The sequence below is a fragment of the Mauremys reevesii genome, linkage group 9 (assembly GCF_016161935.1).
Source record: "Mauremys reevesii isolate NIE-2019 linkage group 9, ASM1616193v1, whole genome shotgun sequence".
NCBI lineage: Eukaryota > Metazoa > Chordata > Testudines > Geoemydidae > Mauremys > Mauremys reevesii.
The window spans coordinates 2,560,711-2,587,901 of NC_052631.1; the positions used below are offsets into that span (position 1 = coordinate 2,560,711).

Consider the following 27,191-nt stretch of genomic DNA (forward strand, 5'->3'; position numbering starts at 1 on the left):
GAGCGTGAGAGCCGCAGGCCAAGTCACCGGTGAGCATGTTTTGTCCGCATAAATCCCATTCCATTTCCACAGAGCAGGAAAGCTGATCTGGAAGCAAAACAGGAGGGTGTGCAGAGTTGTGCCACTCAGTGATAGGAAAAGATTTTGTGCTGAAGTGTGTTATAAGGCGCTGTCCCTTTTAAGAGCGGGGGAAGCTGGGACCCCCGCTCCAGGGTATAAAATAAGAGACCTGAGAGTGGAAAGTCAGTTTCAGTTCAGGCCCTAGAAAGCATGAGCTGCAGAGAGGAACCTATTAGGGGAGCCTTTTAGGAGGTGGGCCTGGTGTGTGCTTGGATTCTGTTCTTTGTACGTATGTTTCTTTTAGTGCTTGGAGCTTGGGGCGATATTGTTGAAGGGGTTTTGGACAAATAAGAGAATTACAATATTAAGCCTATGTTTGATTGTGCAGTTTTCAGTCACAGCACCAGCCTGGCCAGAGTTGAAGGCTCGTCTGGTATCCTTCCCTCTTGCTAAACTCCCAAACGGGCTCACGGTGTTTATTGTCTGACGCATGAGCTGCCTCTTGCGCTGATTTATTCAGCCATTTCCCCCCACCTTAACTGGACGATGTGCTGCCTTTGAGATAGTCCCCACAAACTAACAGCCTTCCCTGAAAATGACTGCAGCGTAAGGGACAGCAGCACTCGAGCAAGCTGCAGTACAATTACCTGTTCAATCTTTGTTGCTGCACGAGGAAATGACACCAAAATATATGGCCAAATTCAAGTTCACACAAGCAGGGGCTGCCTCTGGGCCTGCAGCTCCAACCCATTCCTGGGATGCTAGTAACGGGTGCAGTTACTGTTTGATGGCCTGTGCCAAAGAAGTGGGTGGTCATATCCTGGCTCAGTCTACTTAACTCTCCCTGCCTCCTCTGCTGGCGTCCTCAGTAGATAGGTCCGTTCAGCCTGCCTGCCTTCCACCGCCGGGGCTGCTTCCCCCAGATCATGGTTGTGGTGCCTTGGCCAGGCCATGGGGGGGAGCCTGCACTAGCCAGAGCTACACCTGTTCTGTAGTCAGGCAGAAGCTTTCTGTGCCCAGGACTGTTAAATCAGCGGTAGGCAGGTGTGAGTAATGATGAGCAAAGAAATCCCGAGCTTTCAAACAGAAGGGGAGAGACTCTGGATGGGACTCAGGGATCACCCTCTGCTCTCATCACAGGCTAATGTGTCCCTACCCCCACCTCTAATCTATTCTGGGTTGTGGGGAGAATCTCCCTAGGAGAATACCGGGCTTATGCTGGTTGTGTGCAGGTCTGAGCGTTCAAGGCTTTAGGATTTAGTTCAGGTGTAAGCGCTCAAAGGTCCAGGTGCCTACCTGAGACCTAACCAGGCTGATCAAAATCCCACTGCTTCCCTGAGAAATGCCAACCCAAACAATGTGCCGGGCAGGATTTCCCCTCACGTACAGAACATGCCTTGTGTAAGTGGAGGTTCTTCTCCGCCATCGTATGTGAGAGGAAACCAGAAAGCACAGACGCCCCTGCGGGGAAAGGCAGCCCAAGCAGAATATGAAGTGACAGGAACCACGCCATGGTTATCAGATTTTATTAGGGCTGTGAGAAACTCGGCAGCTTTTGTTGGCAGCTTAGTTCTTTTCAGTTTTCTGTGAATTTGGGGAGTGGGCTGGACCCAAAAACTCCAGCTAAAACTCAACTGATGGGGAAACATGCGAAAATGGCAAGACCCATCTCATTACCACTCAAAACCATAAATCAGCCTAAGATGACTCCAAACTAGGCCGGGATTGGCCAGAAAGCTCCTAAATGTTGAACCTGGAGCTAGGCTTGACAGAAGGGGTGTTAGATTTGTAATGAGACTAGGAATCAGGGGCACTTATCTCTGATTTTACTGCAGTGACAATACAATGGTGTCTCCATTTGCAGCGTGAGGTACTGGGTAACTGATGGTCTAGGGACATCATTCTGGCAAACACTCTAAACACAATGGTATAATTATTTAATGATCATCTTCTTCCTACCTCTACTTCAGAGGAGCATCAGCATTATACCAAGGAACCCTGCCTAGAATTAACACTCCAAAGTCACTTTGTTAAGCACAGTGCTGTAGAAGATCACGTTCACCAGTTCTAAAATTGCATTCCTGCCACAAACTATAAAATGATGCTGTTCTCGTCTTAAATTGGCAAAGTGCTTTTAAGCTGAGCCCTTTCACACTAACGCTCTGCTCCTGCTGTCCTGCATTCAGAGCTCCCGGAGATGTGCACGGGCACTCTGTCTGCAAAAGGAGTGCAGTGTCCCTGGGCTCTTCATGTCATTCTCAGAGGAGATTTGTACAGCCCAGTGGTAAACTGTTGGAAACAAGGGCTCCTAATGGAAACACTGACACAGCCTGAGCGGAGTTATAGAATGGCTTTTTAAACAATCTCACTCGGTGCATCAAAGCCATGAAACTGATTACATCATAGACTCATAGACTTTAAGGTCAGAAGGGACCATTATGATCATCTAGTCTGACCTCCTGCACAGTGCAGGCCACAGAATCTCACCCACTCACTCCTGTAACAAACCCCTAACCTATGTCTGAGTTATTGAAGTCCTCAAATCGTGGTTTAAAGACCTCAAGGTGCAGAGAATCCTCCAGCAAGTGACCCGTGCCCCATGCTGCAGAGGAAGGCGAAAAACCTCCAGGGCCTCTGCCAATCTGCCCTGGAGGAAATTCCTTCCCGACCCCAAATATGGTGATCAGCTAAACCCTGAGCATGTGGGCAAGACTCACCAGCCAGCACCCAGGAAAGAATTCTCTGTAGTAACTCAGATCCCAACCCATCTAACATCCCATCACAGACCACTGGGCATACTTACCTGCTGATAATCAAAGATCAATTGCCAAATTAATTGCCAAAATTAGGCTATCCCATCAGACCATCCCCTCCATAAATTTATCAAGCTTAGTCTTAAAGCCAGATATGTCTTTTGCCCCCACTACTGATATACTGCACAGGATACTTTCCTCTTAAGTCACTAGTAACTTGCTTTTATTCATATTAATTTATAATCAGAGTATTAATATCATTTTAATAACTCCCTACATTATTTCTAAACCAGCTTTTCTGGTAAAGAGGTGGGATGTCAGCGGTTCTCAAACGTCATTGCACCGCGACCGCCTTCTGACAACAAAAATGCCTACCTGACCCCAGGAGTGAAGCCCCCAGCCCAAGCATGCTGCCCCAGGTTGGGGGACCCAAAGCCCCACCGCCCCAGGGCTTCAGGGGGCATGTAAGCTGAGCCCTGCTGCCCAGGGCTGAAGCCCTTGGGATTTGGCTTCGGCCCTGGGTGGTGGGGCTCGGGCTTCAGCTTTGGGCCAGGGCCCCAGCAAGTCTAACGCCAGCCCTGGCGACCCCATGAAAACGGGGTCCCGGCCCACAGTTTGGGAACCCCTGTGGTTTATCCATGAGGGAATGGTCTGAAGGTTTCATTGACTCTTGCTTAGGAGGATGTACATGACTTGCAATAAGGCAGCTCTTCTAAATAAATTTTCTTCAGTTCTTAACCCGGTGCTGTACTAACAGTGTATTTTCTATGTACCTTCACCTGAGCTCCATTTTATATGCCTGCTTTACAATCCAGCATGCAAGGAACCACAGGAACTTACCTACCAGAATACTGGGTTATTTACCTAGGAGTTTACAGTAGCTGAGCAACTGATATCTCTTGCCACTCCTGGTATATTTTGTGTATCTAATACTTATTATTATCTTTGCAGAACCCCAGCTGAAAGGAATTGTGACAAGGTTATTCAGCCAGCAGGAATACTTCCTGCAGATGCACCCAGATGGTACGATTGATGGGACCAAGGACGAAAACAGCGACTACAGTAAGGAAAATTAGCCTTCTTTGCAACCAGATGATAAATGAAATGCATCACCTAGTGGGTCTCACTTGTAAGCCTTCCGTTTTGAAAAGATCAAATTAGGAAGAAGCCAGCTGTTCTCAGCAGTTTATTTCCATCGACGCTTCCCCTTTAAATCTCTCCTTTATTGTTTTCACACATTGTTTTTTTTTTTTCCTCCCCTCTCTCTCTAACGCTCCAACAACCATCTGGGGTGGGGAGAAGAATAAAAACGCGTGGTTTGACTTCTTGCCAGAAGAGAGAGGAGTGATATTTGCACAGATGCCATGCGTGTGGGAGAAGGACGTAGGGATTGTTTCCTTCAGGGATAAAGGAAAGTGATCTTCAGGGAAAACATCTAAAACATAACTAGACTTAGGAACACAGGCAGGGGCGGCTCTAGGTATTTTGCTGCCCCAAGCACGGTAGGCAGGCTGCCTTCGGCGGCTTGCCTGCGGGAGGTCCCCGGTCCCACGGATTTGGCGGCAGCCTGCGAGAGGTTCGCCGAAGCCGCGGGACCAGTGGACCCTCCGCAGGCGTGCCGCCAAAGGCAACCTGCCTGCCGCCCTCGCGGCGACCGGCAGAGCCCCCTCCGTGGCTTGCCGCCCCAGGCACGCGCTTGGCGGGCTGGTGCCTGGAGCCGCCCCTGAACACGGGAATTGCCGGACTGGATCAAACCAAGAATCTATCCATTCCAGTACCCCATCTCTGACTGTGCCATTATGAGCTGCTTCCTAAGAGACTCTGCAGTAGGCAGTGATGGGACAGCCTGTCTCCAGGGAAAGAGTCCTCTGAGCACCCCACACTTAGAGGCTGACAGAAGTTACCCAGATCCTTCTATGGATGGCAGGGTCTGGAGCAAAGTTTGATGTTGATTTTTTTTTTCATGCGGCAGTCAGCAAGCCGCTCGCTGTCATTCATGGGAGAGCACATTGAACGTCAGCACTCCCCAGTGGCCCATTGCCCTCTGCAAGATATGGCATGAAACATTTTTGTCCTGGGAAGTGCTGAGTGCCTTCAGCGCCCGTTGAGACCACGCTGAAGGATTAGGCCCCAGGGGAGATGCAAAGTGCCATCTATGGCATCAGCTCTGCCCTCCCTGTGGGACCCAGGAGTCCTTCTGAGAGGACAACAGGTGGCAGTACCTTTGCTCTCACTAGCTGCATCAGCTTGGGCAGGACTGAATCTTGTCCCTGTGCTGGGAGTCTGAAATCTGCAGCCGCGTTCACGTCTGGCCTGTTCCCAAAGGGACGGGAGTTCTCAGTCATTAACAGGTGGAGCAGAAGCTGATCTTTGAGGGGACTTGACAAAGATAAAGTCCCCCACTAAGGGTCCATCCACATTACAGCTGGGAGGGTGCTTTCCAGGGCAGGTAGACACATGTACTAGCTGTGCTTTGCAAGTGCACTGCAAATAGCAGGCTAGCTGAGGGTGCCCGGGCCACGGTTTGGGCTAGCCACCCACATACATCCCCGGGGGCCCGGGCAGTTTGTACTTGGGTGGCCAGCGCAAGCTGCCACGCGTGCTAGCCCCACTTATGCTGCTACTTTTAGCGTGTTAGCCTGAGAAGCGCTAGCAGGCGTCTGTCTCCCCGCGCTGGGAAGCATGCGTCCAGCAGCTGTGTAGATGTACTCTTACGGAGGGATAATCCAGGGATCAGTCCTGTCATCCTGCCTCAGACAGAACTCCTAGCCAACCCACTGGAGGTCCTTCCTGAGTAAGGACTGCAGGGTTTGAGCTGTCAATGGGGCATGTTGGCGCCAATGCTGGCTAAGCAGTAGTTCCACAGGAAGCCTGCTGGGGGCGGCGGGGAGCCCTCAGACTAGAGTACAATTTGAATAGCTGTCAGTGATGTCACGGTGTGCCCAAAACGGCGACTGGTAGGCAGGGTCACCATGGCAGAGGGAGCACGTTTAGCACGGGTAGGGCACTTATTCTCCTCCGTTCAGCAACGGTTCGAGCACAGCTAGAGTCCTACCTTCTGCTTCGGGAACCAGGTCATGAAGTGATGCTTCCAGAGGACAGCAGCTGAAATAATAGAAGGTTTGGAAAACAGCCCCTATTGAAAATAACCCCCTTCGCCCCCCAGTCCGAAGGCTATATTCAGCAGACACACAGCAGTAGTTCGCTGGAAGGGATAGGGCCCGATTCTGCTCTCTCACTGGGGTTTTACCACTGTGTAGTGCCTTTGATTTCAGGGAAGCTACCCTGGCTTACATCAGAGGATGAAAGAGGTGCACCAGGTCGTTAGAATTTTGCAGCCATTGCCACACAATAGGATTGATAAGTGAAGAGGCTGGTCCTGCAGCCCGTACTTGCAAACAGGCCAGACTCATGGGAGGACATCAGTGGGTCTGCTCATGTGAACAAGGACTACTCCAGTGAGTAAAGGTTGCAGGATTGGGCCCTATGACTTATGGGAGAGGTTAAGTGGATTTGGTATCTTCAGTCAGGGCAAAAGAAGGCTCAGAAGGCGTATCCGTCAACACACATGCCCAGGGCTGGCAGAGAAGACAGGAATTAATTGTTCGCATCCGTCAGTGAGGATGGGACAAGAAAATAATGGGCTAAATCTGAAACTCAGATGAATCTAGGTAAATATTGGAGAGCTGTCCTGTCGTGGTCCAGACTGGTACTCACCCCAGTGCAGAGGGCCGGAGCAGAGTTTAGGCCCAGATAGTCAGCAACGACTGCTAATTTTGGGGGCCCAGTTTGAGACAAGGTGGGCTTGATTCTCTGCGGTGCTGAGCACTCGCCGCTCCATTTGAAATCCAGCAGGAGCCATGGGTATTCAGCACCCTTGACAATCAAGCTGGACACCCAAAACTTGTGGGCGCGTCAGAAAATCTGGGTCATGTAATGGGACTCGCATGGTGCTTGGGACCCCATGTCTCTTCTGCTCAGGGTTGAAATTCACACTGTAGGAGACAAAACGCACAACCATATCCTAAGGGTGGGGTCTGATTCACTCTCACCTGGCAGGATGCAGGGGGACAATCTAGATGGACTCTGCATGGAGTCTGTAATTTAAACACGTAAAGGAACACGATGTTCCATATGTCACTGCTTTGCATTCTGTTGGGGCAGACTGATTAGCCTTAGGAAAGGGAGCTAATTTTACACAGAATACACCATGTGGGTTTACTCTGGCAAGGTAAACATTTAAAATGAAACGAGACACGTCCCTTCTACACATCCAATGTAATTAAAACTTGTAATGAAAATCCAGTTATTTAAATAAGAGGAACTGCTAATATTTAAGCTATTTTAAAATTAATTTACCTATCTGGTGCCCACTTTGTGTGTCTGTTCTTGGGGAAACTCAGGAGGCTGGGTGGTTTTTTTTGTTTTTTTTATTGAATACAGTTAGAAGCCAAGATGAAATGGCATTTGAACTGGCATCCAGCAAAACAGCCCTTCGTACATCTGCTGCTGAGGCCATGGAGTTAAAGTGACGCTATCAAGTTAAAAGTCGTGGGATAGATTTTTTTCTCACTTACTCTTGATTTACACCAGTGTATCTCCATTTAAGCCAATGGGGTTACCCGAGATATAAGAGGAGAACTTGGGCCTATATCTGTCTTATGAATATCATCATGTTACTACCCTGAATTTGGTCAGTAGGATTGTTAGGGTCACTTGTCGCCATTTGTGCTGTGTTGATTTTTTTCCCCACTTTTGGTCAGCGTAATCTTTTCCTAGACCGATCAATATCGCTCTTGGGTCTGGTTCATGACTCCATGACCCCAGTTCTGTGCCAGAGCTGTTTTACCCCTTGATATGCCAGCACAATTCTGCTGTAACAGAATTAGATCCCCTACATAGTGTATTCCACGTAAATGCTTTGTCCTGCACTCACAAGGCCAAATCCCCAGCTGGTGTAAATCAGCATGGCTCCTTTGATTGATCTACTCCAGTTCATACCAGCTGAGAATCTGGGTCACACAATGAGCCTCATTCTTGTCTCAGTTCACTCTTCTACTCGTCTAAATTATTTGGGCTTGATCCTCAAGTGGGGTAAATCAGCATAGCTCCATGGATGCCAATGGGGTAACTGGCTCGCTGGCTTCCATACAGTTACACCTGGCTTCCTCCATCCGAAAGGAGAATCGGGCCCAATGACTTCAGTAGGACTGCTTCAGTCTGTCTGGCCATGCTAGGGCTTTCAGTTTCAAATCTTTGTTCTGGACTGATACCAAGGTAAAGCTCTAGCTTCTTACCCTGAATATAAACACATTTTAGTCACAAAAACCGTCTTGATGCCTGCCAGGCATCCGGTGCTCTTGTAGAAGTTCCTTCCAGAACACAGCTCTGCCACCTCCCGGACCCAGGATTTGCTCACCTAATGCACGCGATGATGCCTTACACGGAATAGTCTATGATTTACCCTGTGCGGGGGGAGCTGGCCCCTGCGTGGGGGGGGGATGTTTCCTTGGGGATCCTCTGCCTCATTGATCTTGGGTGGTGTCACCCAAACTGCCAAACGAATGGTCTGTGAGGCAAGTTTTCTGTGTAAGATGAATTAACTGTAGGCAGTGAATAATGGCGGCTGTTTGCCTTCATTATCTGTAGTGATATGCTCCATTTTTTTCAGTTTTTTAAAAAAGGGAAGGGGTGGGGGATTGCTTATAAATAGAGTTGTTAATTAAACAAGGCTTTGGAGCATCGCTGTAGCACCAAAGCTATGGCAATAAAAACTTGCCTAGAAATTGATTGTGAGAGCTGATATTTTCTGACTCTGCCAGGCCAACAGATGGGAGGAGTACTATGCTCTTGGAGAGGGATGATCCCTGACTTGGACTCCTTCCTGGCAGGAGAAGGTCATGAGACACTGGGCAGTATCTCTGTGGTTCTGGAAAAGCTAAACTGGGCCACGGCTAGATGTTTCTGAAATGTTGCTGGTTAATGGGAGAGGCAGTGTGGTCCAATGGATAGGGCACATGGCAGTCATTCTGGATTCTGTTGTTAGCTCTTCCACTGACCTCCTGTAAGACCTTGAGCAAATCACTTCATCTCTCTGTGGCTCCATGTCCTGTCCCAGCCTCTGTCTTGTCTAGCTAGACTGTAAGCTTTCTGGGGCGGAGACTGTCTCGTACTGTGCATAGAGTAGCACCTACAGACCCCAGCTACAGCACAGTGAGGCCCTGATCTCAGCTGGGGTATCTCCATTCTGCCCGTATTACTGGTTGCAATAGTAGAAACAATTCATGCATTGACATTTAATATAATAATGCCAGCAGCCGTTCCGATCCTGTTACGTTACAAATAGTAGCAAAAATGCCATCGTGTGTGAGAGAGAGGTCGCCTCTCTGAGTCCGGGTGGCTGTGTGGCATCCAGCAGTAGTTACCTTTTGTAACGTATTGGGGAGGAAGTGGCTGCGATGCTTAAAGCAATAGGATGGCAGTAAAATGGGGCACTGAAGGGTCTTGTCCTTTCGTGCTGCCTGGCACAGAGGACTCAAGTCATGGAGACACTGGAGTCCAGGATGGCTCCTCCTGAGAGTCTTTATTCCTTGGCTAGCAGTGATCAGATGGATGATGGGCTGCAGGTTTCTGGGATACACTGAGAACTGGAACTTTTACAACCCTCCCTAAAGTCACCCTTCAAAGCGAGTTACCGACCCTTCCCTGTAACTGCAGATCCCTGGAGATGTTTGTAACTTGTAGAAAGGGGTGGGGCGATGGAGGGCAGTGAGAACAGGGGACATGGGCCGTATGGAAAGATGACCTTCAGTAACAGTGACTTTCCCCTGTTCTTCTTCCAACTGCAGCTCTCTTCAATCTAATTCCCGTGGGGCTCCGTGTGGTGGCGATCCAGGGGGTGAAGGCAGGTCTCTACGTCGCCATGAATGGCGAGGGATATCTCTACAGCTCAGTAAGTACCTTGCCCAGGTTGGCGATTTCAGAGCTGGTTTCTGAGCGCATTGCTGTGTTGGGAACACTTCGGACAGCCTGGCACAGTAGGAGCCCACTGTCAAATAGACTCTTCCCTGTCTTTAGCAACGACCTCAGAGTAGCTCCATGTAGTTTCAGGACAGTATTTTTCAACCTTTAGTTGAAGTCACATGTCTGCTCCTTTGGACGGTCGCTTAACTCAGGTCTTGCTGTGTTAGGTTACCGAATCTGCTGGATCTGGTCAGGTTTTACATCAGTGCAACCACCCACTGCCTTCACAGAAGATACCCCTGATATACACCACTGAACCTGATCATAATAGGTCCTGTTCTCCACACCACAGTAATTGTGTTGATTTCAGTGGAGTTATTCTGGATTTACCCCAGTGTAACTGAGCAGAATGTGTCTGTATATGAGTGGTCTTTTTAACACTGTATAAAAGATCTACGAGACATATTTTACTGACTAATTCCCCAGTAACTTTCTTAGATGGCTTTAAAAAGCATGAGGTTATTCATCAGATTCTCATTTGAAGTAAATCGTTGATTCACAATGATTTACTAAATAAGGCAGCTCTTTGCTAGAAATATTTTACACTTGAAATAACTTCACACTAGTGCTATGCAATAAGGAAATTGTTGTTGATGCATTTTCCATCCCTTCCATTCGGATATTTGTAGAGTCTATGGGCCAGACTCTGACCTCACTAACTCTAGTGTGGATCCAGAGTACTGTAATTCTGCTGTTACTCTGACTTAAAAATGTGTGTGTGGCTGGGGTGGGGGTGTGGGTTGGACTGGGGATATGACCACTGAATAGGAAATAGCACAGTTCGGTTTTCGGTATCTGGCTAATTGATCTGTAATGTGGCTATCGCCATAACCTCTAGGACCAAAGGTGGCACTTAAATCACTTGCTGATGCAGAGCTGACTCTAGTTACCTCACGACCGAAGGATAGCACGGTTGGCTCTCTCATGGGTTGAAACCGCTCTGGGGTTGTCTTTTCCCACCACCCTGGAATATTATGAATTCTTGTCCGAGCCGGACTATAGGACTGAATGCGAACCTGTGTCTCACGACTTGAAGAAGAAAATATGGTACCGCTGAATACGTTAGCTTTCCCAGTGAGTACAAGGTGCCTGGTGGGTCTGTGGCTCTTACGCATATTTTCCTCCTTCTGGTAGCTGCCAATCAATTTCTGTAGTTTCCTCTGTGGCGTTCTGTTTGCAAGATAAAATCACTTTGTGGATGCCTGTGTAAGCACTGTGGGATCAGAGCTCAGACCCTGGCTTAGCCTCTTCGCATGCTGTAATCACAGTCCGAGCAGTCCAGAGTGTAAACAGCCTAGTCACCCCCTCACTCTGTTCAGGGTTGTTCCTTATAATATGATCTCAACAGGACGAAGCGCTCCAGTTTTAAACCACTCAAAGAACTGTTATTTCCACTTCTTACCATGGGAGGTGATAATATCACAGAAGTGCAGGGCTGGAAGGGAACTCGAGAGGTCACCTAGTCCGTTCCCTGCACCCCACCACTGAGGAGGCATGTTTACGTGTACCTAGACCCGTCCCAGAGAGATCTTCTGTCTAATCTGTTCTTGAAAACTTGCTGCAGACTAAGCCAATTCCTCCTTGTCCTACCCTCGGTAGACGCGGAGAACCGTCGATCACCGTCCTCTTTATGACGTCCCTTTTCTATTTGCAGACTGTTATCAGGTTCCTCCTGAGCCTTCTCTTCTCAAGACTGAGGCAATTTCTACACGACCACTTATGTTGGCAAAACTTTTGTCGCTCAGGGGTGGGGAAACCCCCACCCCACCCCCGAGTGATATAAGTTGTGCCGGCATAAGTGCTCGTGTGCACAGCGCTGTGTTGACGGGAGAGCGTCTCCTGCCGATGTAGCTACCGCTGCTCATTGAGGTGGTTTAATTATGTCGACAGGAGAGTTCTCCCGCCAGCATGGAGTGGCTACGTGAGCAATCTTACAGTGGCACAGCTGCATCGGTACAGCCTAAACTTGCCCCGTTCCTTCAACCTTTCCTCATAGGTCAGGTTTTCTCAAGCTTGTATCACTTTTGTTGCTCTCCTGGATTCTCTCCAGCTTTCCCATCTTTCTCAAAGTGAGCTGTCCAGTACCCAGTCTACCTCCCATGTCTTCCCTATGGCGCTCTGCCATAGCCTGGTGGAGCTCACTGATAGGAAATGACAAGTCCTCATGCTAGTGTGGCTGGGTATTTGGGGATCGTGTGTTAGTTTTCAAACTGGGTAGCTGTCAGGACGAAGAGAGGCTAGATCAGTCAGCTCTCTGGTTATGCCAGAAACATCCCTTTCTTTCACAGCTCCGTACGTTTAAGTGTAAATGAAGTCTAATCAGTTGTGTCCCTTTAAATAACTCAGTTCAATTTACCATGATACTGACCTTCCTTGTAAAGCACTGTGAGATCCATGGATGAAAAGAGCTACGTAAGAGCTTGGTGCTGGTATTATTATTTATTATTACTGTTGGTGTGGTTAACAATATCAACGCTTTACTTAATTGCAAACACTTTGCGATCAGGAACCTCCTGATTTGGATCTGTCTGCACACCGCTGAGTGCAATAGGCCCTGACCCACGGCTGGGTCTCCAGGGCATTGCGGTAATACAAATAATTAGTTCTTGAGATAAACTCTACAGGGTACACGGATTGTGTGACTTAAACAGACGTGGTGCTGTGCACAATAGAATACCTACTTCTGTACGGGGCCCTTCAGAGAAGCGAGAGTTCAGAATTCTTGTCAGAGTAAAAGCATTACAAGGAGGAAGAGCGGTTAAGAGCTTTGTAAATAGAGCTGGTCTGAAAACTTGGACAGAAATGGGGAAAAATGTCTCTGGAATCTCTCAGAATTGTGTCCATTGTTTTGACCAGTTCCATCCACAGATATGGGAAGCAATTCAGGACTAATGATGCAGGAAGAGCTGAGGGGCAGCAGCCCCAGACAAGAGGGGTTGCAGAGAAGAAGGCTCTCTCACTGACACCTGGGAGGTCATGTGAAGGATTGAGCAGGAGCTGGAGGGAGGCAAGGAAGGCCAGAAAAGGAGGTGGTGGCTGGGAGGCAGGATGGAGTGCCTTAAAAACATGAGGAGAGTTAAACTGTTTCTTTCATGAACAAAACATCACTGGGAGGCAAACTCCTGTGTCCTGTGCCTGGCTGTTCCATGGCCCTCGTGTCCCAAGGAGACGTGGCTTCCCTCCCACACCAGCTCTCTGCTGGGCTGACTCCGTTGTCTCGGGGGAGCTATGGCTGACTGACAGCAGCGTAGGCTTCACCCAAAGCCCACTGAACTCAACGGGCGTCTTCCATGGGCTCTGGACCAGACCTGAAGTGAGAGGGAAAGTGAGGCCTGGTATTTAGAGCTGGGATGGCTCTGTCGTCTTGACAGCAAGGACTGTGGGTTGAAATGCCTCTAAGCATCAAAGATAAAGGATTGAACCAAGGTCTGTAGCTGCACTGCTAATTACTCAGCTCAGTGTCAACTGCAGCTGCTGCTTCTCACGAGGGGCAGGGGTCAGCAGGTGCCGTGTATGGCTCTCAAAGGCTCCTTCAGGCCCTGTCTCCCGTACTAACCACTGTGTCTTTAATCTTTTGCTTATAAGACCGTAAGACAGAGCTTTTCTCCGCCTCTGGTGTGTTTAACTTGCAGTCAGGTGCATGCCTGGTTTCTCTAGGGCAGTGATCAGTGAGTTGGAATGAGGGGCTAATACTTCTTGTTGACTTTGTTCACTCACCCAGCTCCACCCTGCCCCTGTGGCCATCTCCCCTCCCCCGCATTTATCTGAGCATTCTAAGCCCTGTCGCTGGTTCCAAATAAACCAGCTGGCCAGGGAAATGCTTCTTCCTTCTCTCCCAGGAGCCTCAATTCTCCGCTGCTGTAAACAGGCAGAGCTCCACTGACTTCCATAGCGTTCCCTCTGCTTGCACCAGAAAAGAACTTGGCCTGGGTATTGCCCTACCAAATCAGGCCAGGGCTTCAGATAGAGGCTGGGTTAGCTGGTTTCTGCCAGCATCAGCTGCGTTAGAGGAAGATGCAAGAAGTCCTCTCGAGTACAACTTTAGCAGAACCAGCCCTCGAGGGAAGTGTCGTCCCCAACCCCAGTCAATTATGGCCAGGCAGCTGAAGGACTTATAACTCTTAACCATATCTATTTACCCTGCCTAATGACATTAGGGATGTGGTCATAATCCATATAAATGTGCAATCCCCTTTTGAATCCTACTCAGCTCTTGGCCTCAGTGATATCTTGTGGCAGAGAGTTCCACAGGTTAAAATGCATTGTGGGCATTTGTTGATGGGGGAGGGGTACTACCCGGGGAGAAGTGCAGGAAATTATGTAGAATTTCCTATTGCCTGAGGTCTAGAACAGGCAGAATTCAGCCCTCCGCCACTAACAAGTTTTCTGCATTTAAACATCACAAGAGTGAAGCCCAATGTCTTGTGGCTTAGAAATTGGACGCTTTCCCCACTAGAAAGTAAAGACTCCCAGTGAGAATTTCAAATTCTGTAGTCATCACACATTTCGGTATAGAAAAGTTGGACTCCCTCTGTACCCTGTCTGCATGGACTCACGGGACCTGCTTTTTGAGACGCGCTGATTGGAGCTGCTGAAAACTGTTGGAGCTCTGGATGCTGAGCGCCCGTGAAAATCAGGCCGTTGTTAATTAAGGCATCTGGCTTTTCAGACAGAGGAATGTAAAATCTGGTCCCCAGAACATGTTCACAAACTCTTCAGCCTGTTCTCTAGGGAGTTTTGTTAGCTGCAAACAACATGAAAGTGCATAAAGGCTTTCTCAGGATCTGTTTAAGAGAATGCCATCGCTCGCCCCTGGATTCTCCTCTCATGACTCAGACATTCAGCCCAGACTCAGGCTGATAACAGTTTATACCACACCCACATCTATTCCATAGATACAAATAGGATAAAGTACAGTTCTCGAGCCATCTACTCCAGCTCTGACACTGACTTCTCAGTGACCTTGGAAAAGTCACGTAACCTCTAAACCTTAGGCTCCCCAGCTGTAGAATGGGGTACCAATGTTTCTCACAGGGGTGTGGTACAGATGAAGTAGTTAATAAGGTCCTTAGGGCACGGACCATCTTTTTGCTCTGGGTTTGTACAGGGCCTGGCACAGCATGACTGGAGCGTCTCTGTATGGTGGTAATACAAACAATGTCTGCAAAGTGCTTTGCACGTGAAAAGTGCAGTGCATTGTTCTTTTACAGTTAAAGCCCATGTGGAGCAAAAGTACCTCTTCAGGCTCATTGGATTGCTCAGCGTGTATGGAAATTCTCTCTCCCTCTCTGTTATGTATAACTCAGTGGAGATAGAGCTGGGACCAACCTGGTCTCAAGTAGATAACACTTCTGTTTTTCACTGGGTAGAGTGTACTGCCATAACACATCCCCCGTTGTTTAACTTGGAATTCTAATAATTTTTGAAATGGGAAATTGTAATCCATTATTTATTGGAATGATTATGAAAACTCTGACAGACTTGCCATGAGAAACGCTTGGGCTGCTTACAAGGGTGCAGCGTGCGTTAACCATATAAAATGTATAGTTTGAAATGCAGGGAATTACAGCTCAAATCCCTTCAAAGATCGTTGCCAATGAAGGAGTGATGATTATGCACAAAAAACCGCCCTGAACAACAACAGACCCCCATGTCAGTATCTTTCATTTCTGCTCTTTCTCCGCATTTTTATTCTGTTCTATCATTTTGCATAACAAAGATGTCTTGCATAATAATAAATAAGCATCCAGGGAAGTGTGTATATTAACAGGGCTTTTATCTGCCTGTATTGTCATAACTATTTTACCACTGCTCCTTGAGGGTTATTACAATATTATCTATGCTATTTCAAGGTCATCAGCTAAAATCAATTGGCACTACATTGCTCCTGTAATTGGCTGGTGTATCTTTTAATACGGAAGTATGTGCCACATTTGACCTCTAGTGGTTATACTTTACTTAATCCCCCCAAAAGTTCTGTGCTGTTAAACCTGCCAACTAGGCACAGTCCCTGTGTCCCATAAACAAATTCAGTCTTGCATACTAGGGTGCTTGTGGTGTAAGAAGTTCTGTTGGGAAAAGTTATTTGTTTTGGATGTCCCTGAAGTGTAGCTTCTGATCAGCCCCCACGGGGCTCAACTCCCTCAGGGCACGGACCCTTGTAAGCACAGCTCTCAGTAGTACAGTGGTGATTTTTCCTTTGAGGTTCTTCCACAGGTGTTGCTTTGTCTCCATTACAAAGAAGTTTTGTAATGCTCCAATGTCTGGCTCTGTTAATCTCTGCTGGTGCATAGAGAAAAGCAGGTGATGCCAGGGATGGCAAGTGCTAACTGGCCAGCTAGGACATGGCAGAAGCGCGTACGGAGTTATGACTGGCGATCTTTGAAAAGGGATCTGACCTGACTTGGCAAGCGCAGCCCCTCTGCTCTCCAGACAAGGAGGGGTTGACAGGACGTTGTGATGCCATAACTTCTCCGGCAAGAGTTCCTCATTTCGCTTCTCAGTCAAGGACCCTGTATTCTAACAACATTTCTAGCATAGTGCTGGGTAGGGGGATCATCTGGCTTTTCAGATGAACTAGTTTTAAACCTGCTTTCCATCTGGGGTGGCTGGTTATTCAAGAGAGGGCCGAGGCTTCCATGATGCTGTTTCAGAGGACAAGGACAGTAGCAGCAGAACATAATGCTAATTTCCTGGCTGGCTATTCCCTGTCTCATTTAATAACAGCACAGATTGAGGGATTAATGTACACGGGGGCACCATCCTCCCCTCCCTGCAGGTTGAGAATAATTCCCACTGAGTTCAGGGGCATTATTCCAATCCAAGGGCAAGCAGCAGTAGAGAACTGGGCCCCTTTCACAGTTAGGCCCAGTGCAAAGCACTGAAGTGCATAGATATGCACCACTTGTCATACATACTTTGTCAGAATATGTAATTCCATTGAAATGGAAATTGCAAAATCAGGGTGATTTTGCCAGAATTTCATTTTAGAACAAGACCATGGGGGAGGGGGGAGTTCTGACAAGATTGAAATGTCCCAGTTTGACATTTTTGGAATCAAATGTTTTGATTTTTCATCTTGAAGTTACTTTGTTTTGATTTTTTTTTAAATTAGGCATTATAATATAATGCAAAATAACATGCAAATCAACTTTTTTTCAAGTTTCCCTTTTGAGATGTTCAGTTTTCATTCCAATTTGAAATGAAGCAAAATCTTGAAATATTTCATGAACTGGAAGTTCCATTCTCCACATTCCACTGAATCTGTGGGATTCAAGCTATCAGTGGGATTTAAGCACGCGTTCAAAGTTAAGCACTTGATTCAGCAAAGTACTCAAGCAGGACCCTAAAGAATTGTGCCTTTGTGTAAAGGATTCCATGTTTGCTCAGGCATTTCTCCTCCGCTATTGATATACAATCAAGTCTCTCTAACTGAGCACTGTAGAAGTGATGAGAACGAGGCAGACGTATGCTGACTTGGTCCGGAACTTTTCAGCAAAAGGTTTGTGCATCAGAAAATGCCTGTTTGTTGGAACCAAAACTTTTCACAGAATCATGTTTCAATTAAACTCTCCTGGGAAAGGTTTTTCAAGCCCAGAATGGAATTTCTGATGTGTGAATGAGAGTGCTCCACCACAGGCTAGCCAAGAACCCAGTGGACAGGGCCCTCACCTGTAGTGTGGGAGACCCAGGTTCAAGATCCTATGGTGCCTGATTCAGACCGGGGACATCAACCTGAATGCCGTCCCTATTAGTTCTGTTGGCGGGGACAGAAAGGAATGTTATGCTAGCCTAGGTCCCCCTATCTTCTCCCATCTCTCCACTTCTCCACATTCCTGCAACATCTCAAGGGTATACTGGTTTGCTGTGTTAAATTCCAGTATAATGTATACATAGATATTCCCCTTCATAGGCAAAATAATCCATCTTCCACAAGTGAGAGCTACCCATAATTCATGGGCATCAGAGACACAACTGAAGTTAAGATCTTCCCTAGTGGTGAAAGGAGGATAAATATCACCCTTCCTGGGTACAATACTGTGTTTTATATGGAGAGAAGGTTTTAAAAAAGAGGACATATTTGACTGAGATCAGTTTTGGTTTGGATCTGTGTTCTGCTACCGCTGAATTCAAAGATGGAAAGAATAAAACAAGTGAATAGGGATGGCTTTGCCGGACACTGGCTAAAGGTTTGGGGGTGAGAGCAGTCCTTGACAGGTAGACGGAAAAGACCAAGGGCAGAGGGGAATAGCTTAGGGTGCAAGCCCATCTAACTAAGAGTGACAGGATGGAAAGGAGCAATGGGAAACTTTTCAGTGATGAGAATTGTTCTGCTGTTGGATCAAGGGAAGCAGTAGAAATCCAAAGTGCTTGAGATATTTGAAACTGTACCGACTAAGCCATTGGAGAACACGGCTGTAGGGAACAGAAGTGGATGGGAGCCTGGACCACCTTCAGTTTCTCTGTTTCTGTGAAAGGACGTTGGTCTCAGATCTTGTCTTGTCCACCCACTTACCAGAGACAAGGATAGTCAGATCAATGGTTAACTCCTAGGCCTCCTGCCTCATAGCTGAAGTATCAGAGGGGGAGCCGTGTTTGCTGCTTTTACAGATCCAGACTAAGAATCCTGTGGCACCTTATAGACTAACAGACGTTTTGCAGCATGAGCTTTCGTGGGTTAATACCCACTTCGTCGGATGCAAGTAGTGGAAATTTCCAGGAGCAGGTATATATATATGCAAGCAAGAAGCAAGCTAGAGATAACGAGGTTAGTTCAATCAGGGAGGATGAGGCTGTCTCATAGCTATTTGCCATCCTGAGCCCTTGGTCCATAAGGGCCAGATCCTGATACCTTTACTGACATTGTGTGGTACCTTGTATGCAAGTTGCTCCATTGAAATCAATGGAGTCAAATACAACTCGGCATGGTTAATGGTGGCAGAATCTGGCCATAGGGCATTAAATGTGCTTACACAGATCCCAGTTCAGCAAAGCATTTAAGCATGAGCCTAGGTGCTTTGCTGAATCTGCATCCCTGAGCACCCTCTGTAGTGTGGGCTTTAGCATTTAGGGCTAAAGGTCGCTTGACATTTAAGTTAAATCAGCAACTTAGCTAAACTTTTCAGAGGACTAATTGTTACTTCAGGGAAAGCTCCGAGTCAACCAGCATTCTCTCGAGACAGCGCACTCTGCGCCCAGAGAGAGGGCCAACGGTTCTGTTTTTACTGCTGCCAATTAGTCATTACTGTGATTTGCTGCATGTTGACAGTTTTTTTTCAGTGCCGCAGAGAGCGTGGGAGAGGCAATATGCTTGTTCCCAGGGGCTTACAGTCTGTGCAACCCAAAGGTTATCATAGAGAGGGCATCTCGCCAACAGCAGTGCTCAAAGGCATTGTAGTTCCAGAGAACACAGGCAGGCAGAATGCAGCTGGGAACGGGAGAATGCTGGTCCCTCCACGCCCCTCCTGCTACTTTCCCTGGCCTTCTGTCTGGCATAATGGAGAGGCCTCCTATGGTCCTCTTCTCCATACGTGCTTCCAACCCATGAACCAAAACCTGTCTCAGACCCCAGGACTTCAGGAGAGAATGGCTGAGACAGAGCTCCCTTCCTAAACCACCGTTCGGTACGTCCCTTTGCCAGAGGCATGCTGTTCCTGGGCTCCATTGTGCAAATGGCAGACTGCAGCAGCAGAATTAACAAGCCACTTGGGAAGAAGTGGCTTGGTAGAATTATTTAAGAGCAGGCATTAACCCGATCCACTAGTTACAGAACTTCAGTTTGAAAGGAGGAAAGTACATAGGACTTAGTTTAACCCTGCGGGTACGGCTTATACCCCTGAGCCAAAAGGATCGGAGGCACCACCCAAGGCCTTTGCTCCCAGGGGAAGACAGGCAGTGGTGAGCAGCAGCTTTAAAATCCACCTGAGACCACCCCACTGTCAGGTGCTCCCTGGATGATGCACTGATTCAGGTATGTAGGTTAATGGGTTTGAACAGTAATAGTAGCATAGATTATGAGATGCCCGTGTACACGGGACCATTTCTTCCCCTACAGGGTAAGAGCAGCTCCCAGTGACTCGCAGATATACCCTAATGATGATGCTATTACAGATTTGTTTTGCCCTAGGGCCTAGGAGCTCTGGTCATGGACCAGGACCATATTGTGCTAGGTGCTGTACAAACGTAGAGTTAGGCAGGAGGTCGGACCGGATGATCACCAGGGTCCCTTCTGGTCTTAAAACCTATATGTGAAATCCTGGCTCCATTGCTGTCAATGGCAAATCTCCCATTGAGTCCAGTGGAGCGAGGCTTTCTCCCTGTGAATCTACAGCTTCGGTGGGAGTTGTTGAAATCTCGGGGACAGTGGGGGAGCGAACCGGGATCGGTTCACTCTCATCTAAGAAACCGGACTTTGTTTAATGCTTCTGTGTTTGCTCAGAGATATTTTTGTCCATGACTGTTGCTGTGTAACTGAGTCTATGTAACACCTCAAGTGGGTACGTGGTTATTGATTTTTAGGGTGGGAATTACCAACATTTCTACACAATAGAAGTTTTTCTTTTTTAAAAGATTACACATTTCTAGCCCTCGTGGAAGCAAAGAGCCTTCATAGCTGGCATCACAGAGACTTAGTGGGATAATACACATGACTGGAATATTGGTATAGAAAGGTACAGCTTGCTCCAGAAGGATGGGAAGAGAAACCAGGGAGGAGGTGTTGCCGTATATATTACAAATGTGCACACTTGGACGGAGGTTGAGATGGAAATAGGAGACAGACTTCTTGAAAGTCTCTGGGTAAGGATAAAAGGGGTAAAAAACAAGGGTGATGTCATGGCAGGGGTCTACTACAGACCACCTGACCAGGAAGAAGAGGTGGATGAGGCTTTTTTTAAACAACTAACAAAGTCATCCAAAGCTCAGGACTTCAATTACCCAGACATCTGTTGAGAAAATAACATGGCAGGGCACAAATAACATGGCAGGGCACATGGCAGGGCACAGATTATCCAACACATTCTTGGACCATTTTTTATTTCAGAAGGTGGAGACAGCTGCCAGGGGAGAGGCTGTTCTACGTTTGGTTTGGACAAAGAGGGAGGAACGGTTTGAGAATTTCAAAGTGGAAGGCAGCTTGGGTGAAAGGGATCATGAAATGGTCGAGTTCATGATTCTAAGGAATGGCAGGAGGGAGAACAGCACAATAAAGACAATGGATGTCAAGAAGGCACCTTTAGCAAACTCAGAGAGTTGGTAGGTAAGATCCTGTGGGAAGCAAGTCTAAGGGGAAAAACAGTACAAACGTTGCAGCTTTTCAAAGAGACATTATTAAGGGCACAAGAGCAAACTATCCCACGGTGTAGGAAAGCCAGGAAGTCTGGCAAGAGACCAGCCTGGCTTAACCAGGAGATCCTCAATGATCTGAAACTCAGAGTCCTACAAAAAGTGGAAACTAGGTCAAATGACAAAGGATGAATATAAACAAATAACACAAGTCTGTAGGGACAAAATTAGAAAGGCCATGGTACAAAATGAGATTAAACTAGCTAGAGACATAAACAGTAACAAGAAAACAGTCTACAAATACATTAGAAGCCAGAGAAGGACCAAGGACAGGGAAGGCCCGTTACTCAATGTGGGGCGGGGTGGGGGGGGGGAGGACAATAATAGAAAATATGGAAATGGCAGAAGTGCTAAATGACTTTTTTATTTCAGTTTTCACCAAAAGGTTAAAAGCAATTGGGCGTTTAACACAGTGAATGCCAGTGAACATGAGGCAGGTTCTGAGGCTAAAATAAGGAAAGAACAAGTTAAAAATAGGGAAATACATAAGTTAAATGTCTTCAAGTCACCAGGGCCTGATGAAATGCATCCTGGAATACTCAAGGAACTAACTGAGGAGATAGCTGAGCCATTAGCAATTATCTCTGAAAAGTCATAGAAGATGGGAGAGATCCCAGAGGACTGGAAAGGGGCAAATCTAGTGCCCATCTATAAAAAGGGAAATAAGGACAACCTGGGAAATACAGACCAGTCAGCTTAATTTCATAGTACCCAGAAAGATAATGGAGCAAATAATCAAGCAATCAGTTTGCAAACATCTCAAAGATAATAATGTGATAAGTAACAGTCAGCATGGACTTGTCAAGAGCAAACTTGTCAAACCAACCTAATAGCTTTCTTTGATAGGGTAACAAGCCTCGTGGATGTGGGGGAAGCGGTAGATGTGGCATATCTTGATTTTAGTAAGGCTTTTGATCCTGTCTTGCATGACCTTCTCATAAACAAACTAGGGAAATATAGCCTAGATGGAGCTACTATATGGTGGGTGCATAACTGGTTGGAAAACTGTTCCCAGAGAGCAGTTATCAATGGCTCACAGTCAAGCTGGAAGGGCGTAACGAGTGGGGTCCCACAGGGATCAATTCTGGGTCCGGTTCTGTTCAATATCTTCATCAATGATTTAGATAATGGCAGTGAGAATTCACTTATAAAGTTTGTGGATGATACCAAGCTGGGAGGGGTTGCAAGTGCTTTGGAGGATAGGATTATAATTCAAAATGATCTGGACAAACTGAAGAAATGGTGATATTCAGACCTTAGTGGTTCAGCAGCCAAATTAGTGATCAACATTACCCAAAAGTGCCACAGGAGTGTGAATTCATTGTTTCATTTACTATTTTTATATATTTAAATCTCACAGCAAAATGACTGACCAAGTATTATTATTATTATCAACTACAATTGGTTAATAACATAGTAAAAGCATCCTGATTGTGATTGGTTAATAGCTTAGACTGGTTAATAATTAAATCACACAGTGTGTTGCAATGAGCTGCAGGAGACATGTTAAAGAGCCACTAGCGGCTCGCAGGCCTCAGTCCAAGTATCACTGGTCTGAAGTAAACGGGATGAAATTCAATAGGGACAAATGCAAAGTGCTCCACTCTAGGGAGGAACAATCCATTGCACACATACAACATGGGCAATGACTGCCTAGGAGGGAGCACTGCGGGAAGGGATTTGGGCGTCATAGTGGACCACAAGTTAAATATGAGTCAACAGTGTAACACTGCTGCAAAAAAAAGTGAGCCTCATTCTGGGATGTATAAACAAGACACAAGAAGTAATTCTTCTGCTTTACTCTGTGCTGGTTAGGCCTCAACTGGAGTATTGTGTCCAGTTCTGGATGCCACATTTCAGGAAAGATGTGGACAAATTGGAGAGAGTCCAGAGAAGAGCAACAAAAATGATTCAAGGTCTAGAAAACATGACCTGTGAGGGAAGATTAAAAACATTGGGTTTGTTTAGTCTGGAGAAGAGAAGACTGGGAGGGGACATGATAACAGTTTTCAAGTACATAAAAGGTTGTTACAAGGAGGAGAAAGAAAAATTGTCCTTGTTAACCTCTGAGGACAGGACAAGACACAATGGGTTAAATTGCAGCAAGGGCGGTTTAGGTTGGACATTAGGAAAAACTTCCTAACTGTCAGGGTGGTTAAGCACTGGAATAAATTGCCTGGAGAGGTTGTAGAATCTCCATCATTGGAGGTTTTTAAGGACAGGTTAGACAAACACCTGTTAGGGATGGTCTAGATAATGCTTGGTGCTGCCTTGAGTGCAGAGGACTGGACTAGATGACTTCTCGAGGTCCCTTCCAGTCCTACACATCTATCATTCTGTGAAAATGGGATTGCGTTTGCTGGGCATATATAATATGGGAATTCACTAGTCATGGTATTTAAATAAGAATGGCTATCGAGTGTATATCTGAATAATGGAGCTGGTTGGAGACCAGAATTTGCATTCCCTGGGAAATTCTGACATTTTGAAATTTGTTTTCATTCTGAAAAAAATATTCAGAAATTTTGAAAACATTTGGCTTCAATAATATCAATATATAATATAAAATATTAAATATATCCATGTTATATAATAAAACATAAATGTATGACATTGAAATTTTTAATATAATGAAAAAGTGAAAGTGAAATGAGACTGTTGAAATAATTCATTTTGCCCTTATCCTGTAGAAAATGTCAGATTGAACTAGGAACTGTTCTGATTTTGATGAAACTCTGTTTTCTCGTGGAAGTGTTCTGCTGAAAACCTTTTTGACCAGCTCTACTCAATCTATTTTAAAGAAGTGAAATAAATCATTATGCACTGATAATAAATGCTGTTTATGGCCATACACAAGGCACTTTAAAAACAGTTCTTATGAAATATACTGTCAAAAGTGGTGGTGGTTTTTAACTTGATTTTTCTGAAATAGTGTTGAGGGTTCTGGGTGTGACACCCAGAATTTTGGGCTCTGGGGGCATGGGAGGGGGAAAAGTGGAGATTTTGAAGTCACAGAAGGAAAAAGTGGTGGTTTGGGGCAGTCACAGGTGGAAGATGATTTAATTAATAGATTGTAAGGCCAGAAGAGACCATTTTGGTCAATGCTTGGAACTTCTGGTCTGGTCAGTACTTTCCAGGAACAAAAGCAGCTTTCGCTGATGCTCTGATATCGCTCTGACAATTTCTCATGGGTCTAAGACGGCTGCTTCTGTTCACAACTGGAGCTCATCAGTCCTTTTGTGGTGTATCAGGCGCTTTCTGCTATAATTTGCTCTCCCTTGTTCACTCTTGGGGCTGTAATTCTGTTTGCTCCCAGCCTCGTGCTTTCTCTGATTGCATATTCCAGTGTCCTCCTGCTGCCGCTGCTTTTGCTTGCTTGTTTTTTTAACTACTCTGTTCTGATACCAATGCCTTTCCCAACGGATACTCAGAGAGAAGTTTGCTCTAGATAGCTAAGGACTAGCCCTCACTCCCATAGAGGTGGTGGGTAGAGAGAACATGCAGTACTGCCGCCTACGCTGTCACTGGCGCTTGGGAAAGCAGAGTCCCTCGAAGTGGGATGCTGCATTCGCTTAGGGCCAGATTCTGCTGTTCTTAGTACCTTCCTTTCATGGAGTAAGGTATCACTCAGTGTGAGGAAGGCTGGCAGAATCAGGCCCTGAAACAGTGAAACCAAACAAAGCTCCGATTTTTAAATCCCCACGCCGGGGGCTGATTTGGTGCTGGGCCATCCTGGCCATTAGGAAAGCAGAGATCAGGGTTTCCTGCCACCTCCTGCAGTGCTGATGCCACTCAAAGTATGGAGGACATGTGCCCCAGGGACAAAGAGAGGCTTTCGGGAGGTTCGTTTCCATGAGTTTACTTCTGAATCTTGGGAAGTTCAAGTGATCCTGAAATTCACAGCAACGCATTCTCCAACCCCCCGGATGCCTACACGAGCCCCGGCCTCGTGCTAAGAGCTTTCTGAAACGCGAACGCTTCGGTGATGCAAACAAGACATGACAGGAAGATGGGAAACCTTGCTGTCTCTCTGCCGCCTTCTTCCTGACAACTCCAAAGGGCTGACTTCTGTTTCTAAGGAGCCTCTTTGGTCGGCTGCTTCCAGGGCTGCACACAACATGTATTATTGATAAGAGCACGTGGGAGCTATGCACGGATTCCTGCTGTGGATAGGAGCTCTGCAGGGTAATTACCACAGAGATGGTATTCCTGTGCCTGAGACTTGTGAGATTAAACAAATGTTAATCCCCTGCGCTTCTTGGAGTTAATGTTTTCCATTAAATCTTTCAGGGGAAAGTAGCTAGAATCTCAGGGTGTTTGAACTAGGCTGCTAGCTCCAGAGGTACTTGGCATTGGGAAAGATTGTGCGTGACCCTCCACGCCTGGGCACAGTGGGGAGGGAAGCGCAAGGAGCTGGACACAGCGTGGCTCTCCCGTTCCGCTGAGTGCAGTGACCATGTTTCTGCCGGCATTAGCCTCTCCAAAGCAGGCAGGGATGGGGGAGTGGAGAAAGAAGATACCTCCCCATCTTCCAGGGTGGTGCAGCAGCCGACAACCCTGGAGCCGTTCCAGGCATGGTGCTTCCTGGAGTTACTGCTGGGGGAGCCTGTCTCCATGCGACCCCCGGCCTGCAATACTGTATCACCTTCGCGGGGTGCATGTGCTTTGAAAGGAGGGTCCTGGCCTCATGTGCTGATGTACAGCAGAGCCCTGCCTTGAAAACTACGCAGCTCTGAGGAAACACAGCACCCGGCCTCCTCTTTGCTGTCTCTGCAGGGGGAGCACAGTTAGGGGATGCCATCTGTTCACCCACAGTCCCCAGCCCTGTCTCACAGCCGCACAGCCTCAGGGGTGTTGTTCCTCCACCCATCAATGGCAGCAGAGGCAGGTGCAGAAGGGCTGTTACCTGTCAGTGCCTGGGACAGGTTTGACTCTGGCAGGAGGAGGGGCCCTGGGTGACACTGGGGGCAAGGTGGCGCCATACCAACCTGGGAGAGCAGTCAAAGGATTCCCCTGGGGCATGAGTTCAGCCTGCTCCCGCACCTGGCATGCAGAGTGGGCAGAGCCCTGACTCCTCCCTGCCTTTACCTGCCTTCTTTGGCATGCCGTGTGCCCCATGGCAGTAACTAGCCAGCCCCGCCTGGGCCCTCCTGAAGGCAGCTCTGCCATGCTGCCAGTGCTGGGCACAGGCTGTGCCAGCGGAGGCTCCTTCTTCAGCCCCACACCCTGTACCCCAGGCCATCAGGGAAAGGGATGTTTAGGACCCGTAAAGCCAGGCCATGGGGCATTCCCCCAGTGTAGAGGCTTACCTGGCTGGCATCTAGGAGGAATTTAAAGGAGGCTAATGAGGTAGTTTTGCAGATGGTGGTGGGGAGCTCCTCCCAGAGGTGTTTATGGGGGCAGCACTGGAGAAAGCGTAACCAGGATGGTTTGAAAGTGGACAGCGGAGGCTGGTATTGAGCGGAGATGAGCGTCAGCAGCTCGAAAGCGAAGGAGAGACGATAGGTAAGGTGGGGCTTGACTACGGAATGCCGTGAAAGTGAAGACAAGGCCTGCGACAAGCAACGTGGAGTTGTCTTCATATTTCTGAGAGAGAGAGAGCACAAATGAGAAGATCACACTGGGTACAAAGACATGGGTGACAGCTGCTGGCCAAATGCTGTACCCTGTGTATCCTTCCTGACTTGCACTGGGTGCAAGTCCAATGCAGAATTTGGCTCTCTGTTTTAGACCTGGTGGTGGAAGCATTGTCATAAAGTTTCGCCTCCCAGAGAGAGAGGAAATAAGGAAGGCAGGTTATGTAGATTCTTGATGTGGTGTTGAGGGGTTGAGTCAGTGGGTTGAGTAGCTCCACTGAAGTCAGTGAAGCCAGAGAACTGAGATCAATGAATTTACCCTGGCGTGACTGAGGTCATAATCTGCCCCATTGTTTCTGTCACAGTTTGTCTGCACCTCTGAAGCACTAGCTGTAAAAACCAATTTCCCATAGTGGGGAGTTATAATCTGAACTCT

At 47.3% G+C, this 27,191-nt stretch overlaps 1 protein-coding gene across 5 annotated transcripts in view; it reads left to right on the forward strand.

Annotated features, from left to right (window-relative positions):
* FGF12 (fibroblast growth factor 12) overlaps nt 1-27,191 on the forward strand; it is a 297,604-nt gene that overhangs the window by 200,559 nt on the left and 69,854 nt on the right. For all 5 annotated transcript variants that reach the window (XM_039489602.1, XM_039489603.1, XM_039489600.1 and 2 more), the window contains exons 2-3: nt 3,765-3,875; nt 9,662-9,765. In XM_039489602.1, coding sequence (XP_039345536.1) covers nt 3,765-3,875; nt 9,662-9,765 — 215 coding nt within the window. The remainder of the gene's footprint in view (nt 1-3,764; nt 3,876-9,661; nt 9,766-27,191) is intronic.